We start from the raw sequence: 16,137 nt of genomic DNA on the forward strand, positions 1-16,137 counted from the left end.
GATATAAGAACATGTAAGTAGGTGAAAATGATATATAATTTCTTTTGGGACATAAATGACTTTACCAATTTTTTTCGATTCTTATAATTTAGCATGTTAAGTGAATTCACTCATTGATAAGAACCTTTTGTTTCAAGAGGAAATAAACACAACAGGTTTAAAAAAAAAATACTAATGAATCAATTTCTAACGCTCAAATGGACATTGCTAATTTCCTTTTTTGTTAAAATGGGTTAAAAATCTGGAGCTAAAATGGGTTATCTTTTAGTGCTACAGTATCTGATTTTTTCTGCTAAAATGTCTTTCACCCTCCTGCATGGATTCCTTACAACTGCGTACTGAAGATTTTTAAATGTTGTAATGTTAGGAACAAACCGCCTAGTGAGATTGTCCTTTGTCATATTCATAATGTTTTTTTGTTATTTGGAGAATTTGTTGTTGATGGCAGCTGGACATCAAGAGTCTGTTTAAATTAATGACAACATTGGGTTGTTGTCTCCTTGATATTTACCCTACTTCTCCTTTTTAGCCAACTTGGCCAGTTTGGTGGCTACTTACCGGGGTAACTTTGCTTAAGATAAATTATTGATACTTTTAGAATTATAGCTGATGATCTAATTTGCTAAAAAGCATGGCTGCCATCATTACAAAAAAAAATCAATTTGAATGTCTTAAAAATCATATTAATAACCTATTGCAAGGAAATTTATACTTTTATGATTCTGTGAAAGAATTATTGAAAATTACCCATCTGTCCTATGACATGGCTGTCATCTTTATTAGAAATAAAGATTTGATAAAAAAAATCAGTAAAAAAATATTCTAAAGAATCTTGTGAATGACCAATTGCTACCCAGCTTTGGTGAAATGCTGAATTCATGATTCTCTTTCAGAATTATTTTTGATGACCCAATCTGCTTTAAAACTTGTCCACCTCCATTGCCTAAGCTTTTGATTGGACAAAAGTTCATTTAAAAAGTCTCAAAAATCATTGGAAAAGACCAATTGTATTTAAAAAAAACTCTAGTTAATTAGCACATTTATGATCCTCCTTAATGGTAAATGTTTAAGGACTACATGCATCCACCTAACACTTGATACATGGTTGCTACCATTTCTCAAAATAGAAAATAGGGGTAGAATTCATTAAAAAAATAGTCTTCAAATTCAATCATTCCGGTTAAGTGATAAATTATTGCAAACCAAATTAAACTTTTCCACAGAGTCATCTCCTATTGGTCAATCTATTTAAACTTTATTGCTCTCTTTAAAAAAAGAAAAGCAATATGGGAACCCGAGACCGCTGACTGGTCACCAAAAACTGTGTTTCTGATTATTTTTGCTTTTGATTTGAAATCATTTACTGTGAATAGAATAAGGTATCGTAATTGCTTTCAATTGACTTGTGCAAGAATCTACACACAATTACATATTTTCAATAAAGGTGTTTTAACATCATTATTACAATACCTTATACTATTCACAGTAAATGATTTCAAATCAAAAGTGAAAAAATTCAGAAACAAATTTTCTCAGACCAGTATGCAGTCTCGGCTTTTCTTTTTATTAAAGAAAGCAACTTGTTTTTACTCAGGTAAATTAATCAATGAGTGATGGATTTCTCTTAGAAGAAAAATTTAAAGGTCCCAGTGAATAAACTACACAGAGAACAATAGCTATTGTATTTATTCAATGGAACAATAGAACTGACTAAAGTTTAAATAGATTGACCAATAAGAGATGACTCTATGGAAAAGTTTCATCTGGTTGGCAATCATTTTTTTCTTTCAGAAATTAAAGTTTTATAATAGAACAGATATTTATCATAGACTTCATAATAATTTACAGGTTTATCCAGATTCTGGTCCAGAAAAAGGAGGTACTAACATAACTATAAGTAACATTGGAATCGGTAATCCAGGAGACAACACAACAGTAAAAGTAAACGGTATAGAATGTACTGAGGCAAAGGTTAAAGAAGCATCTGTGTGAGTTTTATACTTTAAGTTCAAATTAATTGTGTGCTGCATACCACTAAAATTTCCTGTTGTTTTAATTCTACTAAAGATGTATACATTTACTTTTCAAAAAAGCTAATAAGAATTCCAGACTTATTTATTAATACACCAGACATGCTTATACTGTGTTCCTTAGACTTATCATTGGCAATCATATCAAAATAAAATAAAGGCCAAATCAAAAACAAATTTGGAGAGTATTTTAACTTGAAAATTATAGAAAAGTGTGCTAATCTGGCAAAGGACATCCATGCTTGAAGGAAGAAAAGTTTAAGTGTTTTGAAACTCTGATCTCTATTGTACATCCAACCATAGGGATATTTCACAGGATATAAACAAATACAAATGGAAAAGTGCTTTTATTGCAGTTCTTCATAATGACATAAACTGAAAGAACTATAAATTTATTGGAAGAAAGTACATCTGAGAGGTCAAAATGGCTTGCCCTTATTTAGAACAGTCTTTTGTTTTTGCCTCATAGTGTACTATTATAAGGATGGTAAAGTCTGTCAGTCCATACATGCTCTTTACACCATTTATTTGTTTTTTTAAAAAAAATTTTTTTTTATCAAAATCATTTTAACATTTTCTTCACCAAACCACTAAAGAAAGGATGGTTGGGATTGTTTTTGGGGGGTATTGTTCTATCGGTTTTGTAATTAGGGGCCAAAACAGGTCAGTTTTACTGGTTCATAGATAATAGATTGGTTCACAGACAAAAAATTTAGTATAATTGTATGGATCTGTATGAAGTTTTAGCACAAGGTTCCGTACTACAATAGGAGGGTTGGGTTTGATTTTGGGGGTTATTATCGTAGCTGTTGTGTAATTAGGGGCCAGAAAGGGGCCAAAACAATTATTCGTCTGGTTTTAGATATGGGTTCTTTTGATATGCTGAATTTAAGCATGTATTTAGATTTTGAATGTTTTGTCCTGTTATCAAATTAGTCCACATTGAGGTCCAAAGAGTCCAAAATTAAAGTTTGTTGGATTTCTTCAAAAATTTAATTCTTGGGGTTCTTTGATATGCTGATTCCAACCATGTATTTATAATTTGGATATTGGACCATAATTGGTAAATGTTCAATTTTGAATTAATTAAATACTTATACCTCATTCATTCTGTGGCAAAAACTATGCTATATCAAGCTAAGTATTTAATCAGAATCTAAATTTAGAGCTGTATTGTACAATTGTAAAAAATTTTAAGTTGAGTCATAAAGTTAAAAATAGATATAGCATCATATTCTAATTTTAGAAATTATGTATAAATATAGTTTGTAATTTACTGTTCATTATTAGATATTTTGAAAAGTGGTATGTTTTATAGATTTTTAGCCATAGCAGAGGGGGCATTCTGTTTTACCCTTGTCCATTCGTATGTCCATCAGTACCGAAGTCCGTAGTCTCAAAGTTGGTTTCCGTTCTCTAACTTTAGTCTGCCTCAACCAAATGTTATGAAACTTATACACAATGCTTATTACTGCAAAACACAGATCAAGTTGGAATTTTGGTGGTGTTACTTTAACCGTTCTAGAGTAATGCCTGTTTACAAATGGAAAAATTGCTGAATTTTTCGTTTCCGTTCTCTAGCTTAAGTTAGCCTCAAACAAATGATATGAAACTTATACACAATGCTTATTACCACAAAATACAAATCAAGTTTGAACTTTGGTGGTGTTACTTTTATTGTTCTAGAGTTATGCCCCTTTACAAATGGAAAAATTGCTGATTTTTTTGTTTCCGTTCTCTAACATAAGTTTGCCTCAACCAAATGTTATGAAACTTATACACAATACTTATTACCACAAAACTCAGATCAAGTACAAATTTGGGTAGTGTCACTTTTACTGTTCTTCAGTTATGTCCCTTTATAACTTTAAATGATATGCAAGTGGGGGCATCATCTGTGTCCCATGGACACATTCCCCATTTATTTTTTCATGTGGTTAACTTCTTTAAAAACTTAGCTTATATTGTCCATTAACAAATAAATAAATTCTTGGTGTACTGAGATATTATGGTACATTGATAAATAAATGAATTAAAATCTTGGTGTACTTAGATATGCTAAATCTAACCAGGTATTTAGATTTTGGACATTGGACATTATTAGGTAAAATCCAATTTCAAAATTTTCAGTTCTATTACCACATTTGTTCTGTAACAGAAATCTATGATGTGTCAAATATTGAATCACAATCCACATCCAGCAGTGACTAGCAGAGCATTTTATCTATATTAAAAGGGTTAAATGGGTTTTATAAGCTTTGTTTGTATTATTATATTAATTTGTTTTCGTATTATTGTTTTTTTTAATTTTTAGAGTAAATTGCAAGACTGGTGGTGCTTTTGAATCAAGAAGTGTTGTTATGGGTATTAACATAACAATAAATAGTTTAACAGTTATGAGAACAGGAAATTTGTTTACCTATAAGGTAAAAAAACTTTTTACAATTGTTAGAATTTGTAAAATTGGCTACATTTAAATTTTAGCTCACCTGGCCTAAAAGGCCAAGTGAGCTTTTCTCATCACTTGGCGTCCGGCGTTCTCCGTCGTCCTCCGTTAACTTTTACAAAAATTTTCTCCTCTGAAACTACTGGGCTAAATTTAACCAAACTTGGCCACAATCATCATTAGGGTATCTAGTTTAAAAAATGTGTCAGATGACCCCGCCTGCCAACCAACATGGCCGAAATGGCTAAAAATAGAACATAGGGTTAAAATGCAGTTTTTGGCTTATATCTCTGAAACTAAAGCATTTAGAGCAAATCTGTGCAAATCTGACATTGGTTAAAAATGTTTATCAGGTTGAGATCTGTCCGCCCTGAAATTTCCAGACAATTCAGATAACCTGTTGTTGGGTTGCTGCCCCTGAATTGGTAATTTTGAGGAAATTTTGCAGTTTTAAGCTCACCTGGCCCAATGGGCCAAGTGAACTTTCTCATCACTTGGCGTCCGTCGTCTGTCGTCCGTTAACTTTTACAAAAATCTTCTCCTCTGAAACTACTGGGCCAAATTTAACCAAACTTGGCCACAATCATCATTAGGGTATCTAGTTTAAAAAATGTGTCAGATGACCCCGCCTGCCAACCAACATGGCCGAAATGGCTAAAAATAGAACATAGGGGTAAAATGCAGTTTTTGGCTTATATCTCTGAAACTAAAGCATTTAGAGCAAATCTGAAATGGGTCTAAATGTTTATCAGGTTGAGATCTATCCGCCCTGAAATTTTTAGATGAATCAGTCAACCTGTTGTTGGGTTGCTGCCCCTGAATTTGTAATTTTAAGGAAATTTTGCAGTTTTTGGTTATTATCTTGAATATTATTATAGATAGAAATAAACTGTAAATATCAATAATGTTCAGCATAGTTAGATCTACAAATAGGTCAACATGACCTAAATTGTCAAGTGACCCCTTAAAGAGTTATTGCCCTTTATAGTCAATTTTTCGTAAATTTTTGTTATCTTTTACAAAAATGTTCTCCTCTGAAACAACTTAGACAAATTTAACCAAACTTGGCCACAATCATCATTAGGGTATCTAATTTAAAAAATGTGTCAGATGACCCCGCCTGCCAACCAACATGGCCGAAATGGCTAAAAATAGAACATAGGGTTAAAATGCAGTTTTTGGCTTATATCTCTGAAACTAAAGCATTTAGAGCAAATCTGTGCAAATCTGACATTGGTTAGAAATGTTTATCAGGTTGAGATCTGTCCGCCCTGAAATTTTCAGACAATTCAGACAACCTGTTGTTGGGTTGCTGCCCCTGAATTGGTAATTTTGAGGAAATTTTGCAGTTTTAAGCTCACCTGGCCCAATGGGCCAAGTGAACTTTCTCATCACTTGGCGTCCGTCGTCTGTCGTCCGTTAACTTTTACAAAAATCTTCTCCTTTGAAACTACTGGGCCAAATTTAACCAAACTTGGCCACAATCATCATTAGGGTATCTAGTTTAAAAAATGTGTCAGATGACCCCGCCTGCCAACCAACATTGCCGAAATGGCTAAAAATAGAACATGGGGGTAAAATGCAGTTTTTGGCTTATATCTCTGAAACTAAAGCATTTAGAGCAAATCTGAAATGGGTCAAAATGTTTATCAGGTTGAGATCTATCCGCCCTGAAAGTTTTAGATGAATCAGTCAACCTGTTGTTGGGTTGCTGCTCCTGAATTTGTAATTTTAAGGAAATTTTGCAGTTTTTGGTTATTATCTTGAATATTATTATAGATAGAAATAAACTGTAAACATCAATAATGTTCAGCATAGTTAGATCTACAAATAGGTCAACATGACCTAAATTGTCAATTGACCCCTTAAAGAGTTATTGCCCTTTATAGTCAATTTTTAACAATTTTTTGTAAATTTTTGTTATCTTTTACAAAAATGTTCTCCTCTGAAACAACTTAGACAAATTTAACTAAACATGGCCATAATCATCATTGGGTATCTTGTTTGAAAAATGTGTCCAATGACCCCGCCAGCCAACCAATACGGCCTACATTGGTAAAAATAGAACACAGGGGTAAAATGCAGTTTTTGGCTTATATCTCTGAAACTTAAAAGCATTTAGAGCAAATCTGACATGGGTTTAAATGTTCATCAGGTTTAGATCTATCTGCCCTGAAATTTTGAGACGAATCAGACAACTTGTTGTTGGGTTGCAGCCCCTGAATTGGTAAATTTATGGAAATTTTGCAGTTTTTGTTTATTATCTCAAATATTATTATAGATTGAGATAAACTGTAAACAGCAATAATTTTCAGCAAAGTACGATCTACAAATAAGTCAATATAACAAAAATTGTCAATTGACCCCTTAAGGAGTTATTGCACTTTATAGTCAATTTTTCATAAACTTTTGTAATCTTTTACAAAAATCTTCTCAATACTTAATCTACTGGAATAAATAGATTTAAACTTAGCCACAATTTTCAATAGGGTATCTTGATTGAAAAATGTATCCGATGACCCTGTCATCCAACCAACATGGCCGCCATGGCTAAAAATAGAACATAGGGGTTTACTATAGAAGTCTAATAATCAGTTTTCCACACTTTTTTTCATCATGCTTGAAGATATTGACTTGATATTTGTTATATAGTTTACACCATGACAAGTTATAGATCAAGTTAGCATTTTGTTCCAGTACAATGAATTCTTAACCAGTAGGGGACTATGTATTGCCATGCAATACTCTCAGAATGCTAGTTTTAAGGAAATTTTGCAGATTTTGATGTTAAATATCCGGATTAAGTTTCAACGGACCTACCCTGAAATATAATCAAATATTCCACGGCGATCTATTTGTATTTGCCAGCACCTTGAATATGTATGTTAACTTTGTGTATTAAACTCGACCTTCTGTCTTATAATCCATTCAAATTGACAGTCACACCTGGCAGGGTGTGCCCTAGAGGCCCGGCTAATTACCAATCTGTAAATTACTTTATACCTTTTTACAAGCCTTCCACGAGTATTACCAGAGATTAATACACACATCGTATATACCTAGTCCTAGCGTAAGGTCAATAAGCGTACACCTATATATTGTCCTTACAGTTTAAGTCATATACTTTAATTTGTTCACCATATCCGTCGGAAAAAGTAAATATTAAAAAAAAATTAAAAGATTTACTTTTTGTGCTGTCAACAAAAATAAATTGAAATATATACGGTAAATATAGATAATTTTATCTCATGAATGTAAAAAGTTGTATGTCTGTTCGTTTTATTTTCTTACTATCGGATGGTAATTAGCTATCAAAATTAGTCATCGGCACGCCTATGATTACATTAAAATATGATTAAAGACCAAGACTTTAATTGATTGTACTTTAAATCCCAGCATGCAATACCAGGAGTTAACATCACGTACTACAGGAAGTAGTCAATAAAAAATTAATAGTTATTGAGTTTCTTCTTTATTAATACACATATAGCGATACAACTTTGTGGATATGTATTTTATGTTATAATGAACATATTTAAACTATAAATAAAAAATCACCAATTTTCCCTTTAATTTACATGATTTCCAAAAACACAGTAGATACAGGTGAGCGACACCGGCTCTTGAGAGCCTCTAGTTATTTTAAATTCAGGTATGCCTTTCCAAGAGTTATGAGATTGTTTTAGTCACATTTAAGGCAGTTTTTCATATGTTACACTCTTTACATGAGTATTGTGAAATCAATTTACATTTGCAAACTATATTTTCATTCAGATTGGCAAAGTAATTTTTGTCAGGTATAAGATTAAGCTCCCTTTTGATTTTGACAATTGTTTGAGTTGCTATTCCAGAGTTATGAGTTTAGAACCTATAAATCTAATGCAGTTTTGATTGTACCTAGGATACCTTCCTGATACCATCTATGATTTACTTACTTCTGATTAAATGCATTCTACAATATTCCATGTTATAATGGCAACAATTTCGATGTACAAAAATGAGAAAGGGAGTATATAATGCACATTTGTTTATTTGTGAATTAATAATCTAAACCACAGTAATGGACATTGTGATAATGCAGCTTAACAAAGGTATAGGCAACATACATGTATAAAGTACACCTTGAGGGCATTAGCCCGAGTGGGCATATTTAATTTACAAGATATTGTTAATGCAAAATGATGATTTCAATAATTTAGGATATGATGATGATGTCTTGGAAGTCTTTCAGCCATTTAATCATATGTTGTTGAAAAGTATGATAAATGTAGGGTATTCAAATTCCTTTAACGACATCTTGGTATAAGTTAAGTTTAAAGTACATGTACCAGGGTGTCAAAGTAAACAAAATAGATAGCATTTTATTATGCATTCAATCACAGTATTGTATATACTGTAACTTTTTGAATTGATGAAAGATAGCAGTGTACCCAATTTTTGAATGCAAATTGCTTTTATAGCTTAACATGATTACATATTTTTGAAAGGATTAAGATATAGTAAAGAAATAATTCTTTCATGTTATGCTCTATGCTAAATTTATCATTGGTAGGCACTATTTTTGTAAAAAAAAACTAACTTTATACTGAGCAATAGTGAGGTGTAAAATATTTACAAATATATATAATGCCTAAACATGTTAAAATTAGCATAAAGCATGACAAGAGAGAATTATTTTGATTTGAATGGAAAAATTCAGAACTTACGGACTTAAGGACACATTCAAAAGGCAACCATTTTGATTTGATGCTGTAACAAAATTATGGAAAACAATTGTTTTATGATTAAAAAAAGTGTTTTAATACAAATTTACTTGCTTATTAAGATTTTATTGAACAAGATAATAAAATTGATAATGGAAATGGGGAATGTGTCAAAGAGACAGAGATTTTGGCAGAAATAGAATAGAATACATTAATGTTTATTTCAATCTTCAACATGTTCAATGCCTTTAAAATAAAAATGCAATGCAAATTCATTCACATTCAATTGTGACATTATTATAGCATGTGTACCCTTTGTTTTACTGGAATTAGAACATGACTTTGTTTTCAAAGGGAAAGATGAGCGTTATATAAGAATACCTGCAAAATCAAGATTCAAACTGAATGTAATACATGTTGAAAGTACCAAAATTGGAACAAAGGGAAAATATGATACATATCAAAAACACATTTTATGAAGTCAACTATTTTTTCTTCACAGAAAGAACTGAAGCTGATAAGGTTTTACCCCCAAAAAAGTATACAAGCTGGTGGTAAAAAGATAACAATAGTTGGAGATCATATTGGATTTTCAGGAAGTGTGTACAACATTTCCTTTTGCAGTGATGGTAACAAAACATGCATTCCTTGCAGGTAATGTTATTTCTTTTTGACTGATAAATAATAGGTCAAACCTAGACAATTAATGTAAACATTTTTGAAATGATCGAAATATTACCATATAAAATATGAGAGTTTTAATTCAGTATTTTGATAAAAGATCATGTTATCCAATATCAGGTATACAAATAATTGAAATGATGGAATGTTGGATATAGAATATTTTTTCTTATAACATATTGCCTAGCTTGCTTGTCCTTCTTTTTATGTTTTAGTGGTCTGATAAGTTTTTTGATCCAAACAGCTTGTTTTTTTTTTGTCACCCAGTGTAAGGCATTGCCGGGGGCATAGAAAATCTGTCTGTCTGGTCTTGTAAGTACTCTCACTTGTACAATTTTTTACCAGATTTTTAGGAAACTTATATCATAGTTTTCAGTAATGTCTTGGATAAGTTTGAAAATCAGTCCAGATCAATTATTTTTAAGAGAAAGGGAAACATTAATTATATGGCAAATTGCATCGTTAGCGCTCTCATTTGTTCAATTCTTTCCTGATTTTTATGAGACTTATATCATAGGTTTATATTAGCATTTGTCTTGGACAAGTTCAGAAATCAGTGCTGATCAATTATTTTTTAAAGTAAATAAGTGCACCCCTTGGAACATTAATTATATGGAAAATTGCATTGTTAGTGCTCTTATGTGTACAATTCTCGCCAGAAATTTATGAAACTTAAATCATGTGGTATGAGTGCTAATGAGACAACTCTCCATCCAAGTCACAATTTGTAAAAGTAAACTATTATAGGTCAAAGTACGGTCTTCAACACGGAGCCTTGGCTCACACCGAACAGCAAGCTATAAAGGGCCCCAAAAATTACTAGTGTAAAACCATTCAAAAGGGAAAACCAACTGTCTAATCTATATAAAAGCGAGAAACGAGAAACACCTATGAACCACATCAACAAACAACACCACTGAACATCAGGTTCCTGACTTAGGACAGGTGCAAACAAATGCAGCGGGTTTAAACGTTTTAATAGGTACCAACCTTCACCCTTACCTAAAACAATAGTGTACCATCACAACATAGAAAGACACACTATAAAATATCAATTGAAATGGCTTAACTCAATCAAAAGACATATTTACACAAACAAGTGAACATACACTAAACGAATAAATTTGATCTTTGACACAATGTAAATACAAAATCAATAAAATAAGGGGTGAGATGTTAAACAATTTCAGAAAGACAACCATAACCTTGAACAAAATGCCGCCAAATAGAATAATGTACACAGGTAAATGAAAATAATTTTGTTGTAAGGTATGCAGTAATGGAGAACGGAAATATTTTTTACAAAATAAATAATTTTGTTGGTCATAGTACGAAAACAGAAGTGAAAATTTATAGTCATACCAAACTTCAAAGCTGGTATATATTAAAAATAGAGAGGTTTATATGAGCAATGTCTTTGACGAGTTCGAAAATAAGTGCCAATTAAAATTTTTTAAAAGAATTATGCCCTTGGAAATATTAATTGTATGGAAAATTTCCATTTTGGCACACTAATATGTACATTTCTTTCCAGATTTTTATAAAATTTATATTATAGTTTTATATCGTCAATGTCTTTGACAATTTTGAAAATTAGTGCTGATCAATTGTTTTTAAAAGAGTTATTCCCCTTGGAAATGTTGATAACATGGAAAGTTGCATTGTTAACGCTCACATATGTTCAATTCTTGCCAGATTTTTATGAAACTTATATCATAGGTTTATATCAGCAATGTCTTACACTTTCGAAAATAATTTCTGATCAAATATTTTTAACGAGTTACGCATACATGTGATGGTCTGTAAAACTCAGATCAGGAGATTGGGAAATTTTGGTCAGGAGTTTAGATCTCAGATCAGGAGGTGTTTTTTCCACATAAATTTTGTCGTAAAAGTAACAGTCTGATGTAAAAATTGTCTTTTAAAGTGTTTTTTTCTTCAATCTTCCATCTGAATGTAATTTGTTTCAGGTACCCTAGTAACCTTTCTGTTTGAATGATATATCATTTGAAAGAAATATTTAGAAGATTCTGTTTCTTGCTTAGTTTTTGATTGTTGACTGCCCTTAAATAAAGTTAATTTTTTGTACTATGATTACCTTTGAGTACGAAGAGAAAATTAAAGTATATTGATTTATTCATACCCCTCATCTTTTTTATTTGTATTCAATGTCATTGGCAAAGAAATATAAGAAAGAAATATGCTATACATTTATAACATGATAAATAGATGATAGTTTTTATACGACCGCAAAAAAATTTTTGTGGTCGTATATTGGTATGACGTTGGCGTCGTCGTCGTCGTCGTCGTCGTCGTCCGGCGTCGTCCGAAGACACATTGGTTTTCGCACTCTAACTTTAGTTTAAGTGAATGGATCTCTATGAAATTTTACCACAAGGTTCAATACCACAAAAGGAAGGTTGGGATTGATTTTGGGGGTTATGGTACCAACAGTAAAGGAATTAGGGGCCAAAAAGGGGCCAAAAATAAGCATTTTTGTAACTTCCAGACATAACTTGTGTGTTAGTGTATGGATCTCTCTGACATTGTACCACAAGGTTCCATATCACAAAAGGAATGCTGGGATTGATTTTGGGGGTAATTGCCTCAAAATTTTAGGAATTAGGGGCCAAAAAAGGGGCAAAAAACAAGCATTTTTCTAGTTTCATGACAATAACTTGTGTGTAAGTGTATGGATCTTTCTGAAATTGTACTACAAGGTTCCATATCACAAAGGGAAAGCTGGAATTGAGTTTGGGGGTAATTGCCGAAACGTTTAGGAATTGGGGGCCAAAAAGGGGCCAAAAATAAGCATTTTTCTAGTTTCCAGACAATAACTTGTGTTCAAGTGTATGGATCTCTCTGAAATTGTACTGCAAGGTACCATACCACAAAGGGAATGCTGGGATTGATGATGGGGGTAATTGCCTCAATATTTTAGGAATTAGGGGCCAAAAAGGGGCAAAAAACAAGCATTTTTCTAGTTTCAGGACAATAACTTGTGTTCAAGTGTATGGATCTTTCTGAAATTGTACTACAAGGTTCCATATCATAAAGGGAAAGCTGGGTTTGAGTTTGGGGGTAATTGCCCTAAACGTTTAGGAATTTGGGGCCAAAAAGGGGCCAAAAAACACATTTTCCTAGTTTCCAGACAATAACTTGTGTTCAAGTGTATGGATCTCTCTGAAATTGTACTGCAAGGTACCATACCACAAAGGGAAGGCTGGGATTAAGTTTGGGGGTGATGAATCATAAGGGGGTTCAAAAAATTGGGGGGGGGGGGTTTCCTTTTTTTTTGTTTTTTTCCTTTTTTTTTTCTTTTAAAATTTTCCATTTTAAGTTGGTTATTTCTGATTTATATTTAAAAGCAAATAATAATGATATGGTAGGAGATACACACCAAACAGGATGTGTAAATCATTATATAATAAGTATTGTGCAATAGCAAGAAATTTTCAATTGCACAGTATTGCACAATAGCAAGAAATCTTCAATTGCACAGTATTGCGCAATAGCAAGAAATCTTCAATTGCACAGTATTGCGCAATAGCAAGAAATATCAAATAGCACAATATTGCGCAATAGCAAGAAATTGTCAATTGTACAGTATTGCACAATAGCAAGAAATATTTAATTGCACAGTATTGTGCAAAAGAAGATACTTCGTATAAATTGCTTATTTCGTGACCAATTTCAATGGGGTTTTATTCTTTAATTTTTGGGGTTCTTTAATATGCTGAATCTAACCGTGTATTTAGTTTTTGGATTTTGGGCCCCGTTTTTAAATTAGTCCACATTGAGGTTCAAAGGGTCCAAAATTAAACTTTGTTTGATTTCATCAAAAATTGAATTATTGGGGTTCTTTGATATGCCAAATCTAACCGTGTATTTAGATTCTTAATTTTTATACGACCGCAAAAAAAATTTGTGGTCGTATATTGGTATGACGTTGGCGTCGTCGTCGTCGTCGTCGTCGTCCGGCGTCGTCGTCCGAATACACATTGGTTTTCGCACTCTAACTTTAGTTTAAGTGAATGGATCTTTTTGAAATTTTACCATAAGGTTAAATACCACAAAAGGAAGGTTGGGATTGATTTTGGGGGTTATGGTACCAACAGTTAAGGAATTAGGGGCCAAAAAGGGGCCAAAAATAAGCATTTTCTAGTTTCCAGACAATAACTGTGGAACGGTGTATGGATCTCTCTGAAATTATACTACAAGTTTCCATACCACAAAGGGATGGTTAGGATTTGCTTTGGGGGGTTATGGCTCAAACCGTTTAGGAATAAGGGGCAAAAAAGGGGGAAAAACAAGGTTGTCCTGGTTAATGGACAAATACTTTAGTACAAAACATAATTTAAAGCAGTGTAAGGGAGATAAATCAAATACATCATTGAAATTATCTCCCTTACACTGCTTTTAAATTATGTATAAAGTAATGGTTAATGAACAATTAAGATAATTTAAAACAGTGTAAGGGAGGTAATCCAAATACAACGTTTTGGTTACTTCCCTTACACTGCTTTTAAATTATGTTTAAAGAAATGCATATTTATAAAGGAAGACCAGTAAATGTTGCATCATTTTTTTTTACAAAAAAATCCATATGAAAGATTTGACACTATATTTTTAATTCTATTATAAAATAGATTAAGTTAGCACTATGGTAAATTTAAATGGGTAATTATGGTTGCCAACTCCATTGGAAATTTGAATTGAGATTATCACCATATCTTGAGGGAAAGAATTTTTTGGGGGAAAAAAGGGAGGGGGGGGATAAAAAGAAATTGTGGGGGGTCAATTTTTTCTCATTTCAGATTTCAGAAATTAAAAAGAATTATTCTTCAAATATTTTTTTTTTTTTCAAATTTCAAATATTGAAAAATTTCAAGAAGTAATCTTTAATTGCACAGTATGGCGCATTAGATTTGTAAAATCTTTGATCACATTTATTTATTTGTTATGCCGAATCTAACAGTGTATTTAGATTTTTAATTTTGGGTCCAGTTTTCAAAATAGTCTACATTAAGGTCCAAAGGGTCCAAAATTAAACTTTGTTTGATTTTAGCAAAAATTGAATATATGAGGTTCTTTGATATGCTGAATCTAAACATGTATTTAGATTTTTGATTTTTGGCCCAGTTTTAAAGTTGGTCCAAATTGGGGTCCAAAATTAAACTTTGTTTGATTTCAACAAAAATTGAAAATATGGGGTTCTTTGATATGCTGAATCTAACCATGTATTTAGATTTTTTATTTTTGGACCCCGTTATCAAATTGGTTCATATTGAGGTCAAAAGGGTCCAAAATTAAACTTTGTTTGATTTCATCTAAAATTGAATTATTGGGGCTCTTTGATATTCCAAATCTAACCGTGTATTTAGATTTTTAATTTTGGGTCCTGTTTTTTAAATTGGTCTACATTAAGGTCCAAAGGGTCCAAAATTTAACTTAGTTTGATTTTAACAAAAATTGAATTCTTGGGGTTCTTTGATATGCTGAATCTAAACATGTATTTAGATTTTTGATTATGGGCCCAGTTTTCAAGTTGGTCCAAATTGGGGTCCAAAATTAAACTTTGTTTGATTTCAACAAAAATTGAATATATGAGGTTCTTTGATATGCTGAATCCAACCATGTATTTAGATTTTTTATTTGTAGGCCCCGCTATCAAATTGGTTCATATTGAGGTCAAAAGGGTCCAAAATTAAACTTTGTTTGATTTCATCAAAAATTGAATTATTGGGGTTCTTTGATATGCCAAATCTAACCGTGTTTTCAGATGTTTAATTTGGGTCCCGTTTTTTAAATTGGTCTTCATTGAGGTCCTAAGGGTCCAAAATTAAACTTAGTTTGATTTTAACAAAAATTGAATTCTTGGGGTTCTTTGATATGCTGAATCTAAACATGTGTTTAGATTTTTGATTATGGGCCCAGTTTTCAAGTTGGTCCAAGTTGGGGTCCAAAATTAAACTTTTTTTGATTTCAACAAAAATTGAATATATGGGGTTCTTTGATATGCTGAATCTAACCATGCATTTAGATATTTTATTTGTAGGCCCCGCTATCAAATTGGTTCATATTGAGGTCAAAAGGGTCCAAAATTAAACTTTGTTTGATTTCATCAAAAATTGAATTATTGGGGTTCTTTGATATTCCAAATCTAACCGTGTATTTAGATTTTTAATTTTAAGTCCTGTTTTTTAAATTATTCTACATTAAGGTCCAAAGGGTCCAAAATTAAACTTAGTTTGATTTTAGCAAAAATTGAATTCTT

General features: G+C 31.9%; 1 protein-coding gene and 1 long non-coding RNA gene across 10 annotated transcripts in view; one reads left to right on the forward strand and one right to left on the reverse strand.

Moving 5' to 3' along the window:
* Positions 1-16,137, forward strand: part of LOC127701000 (plexin-A2-like) — a 233,481-nt gene that overhangs the window by 147,827 nt on the left and 69,517 nt on the right. For all 9 annotated transcript variants that reach the window (XM_052204765.1, XM_052204785.1, XM_052204793.1 and 6 more), the window contains 3 exons: positions 1,849-1,988; positions 4,345-4,456; positions 9,682-9,833. In XM_052204765.1, the coding sequence (XP_052060725.1) occupies positions 1,849-1,988; positions 4,345-4,456; positions 9,682-9,833 (404 nt within the window). The remainder of the gene's footprint in view (positions 1-1,848; positions 1,989-4,344; positions 4,457-9,681; positions 9,834-16,137) is intronic.
* Positions 1-16,137, reverse strand: part of LOC127701490 (uncharacterized) — a 106,148-nt gene that overhangs the window by 20,704 nt on the left and 69,307 nt on the right. The window lies entirely within an intron of this gene.

This window comes from Mytilus californianus, unplaced genomic scaffold (assembly GCF_021869535.1).
Source record: "Mytilus californianus isolate M0D057914Y unplaced genomic scaffold, xbMytCali1.0.p SCAF_1, whole genome shotgun sequence".
Lineage (NCBI taxonomy): Eukaryota > Metazoa > Mollusca > Bivalvia > Mytilida > Mytilidae > Mytilus > Mytilus californianus.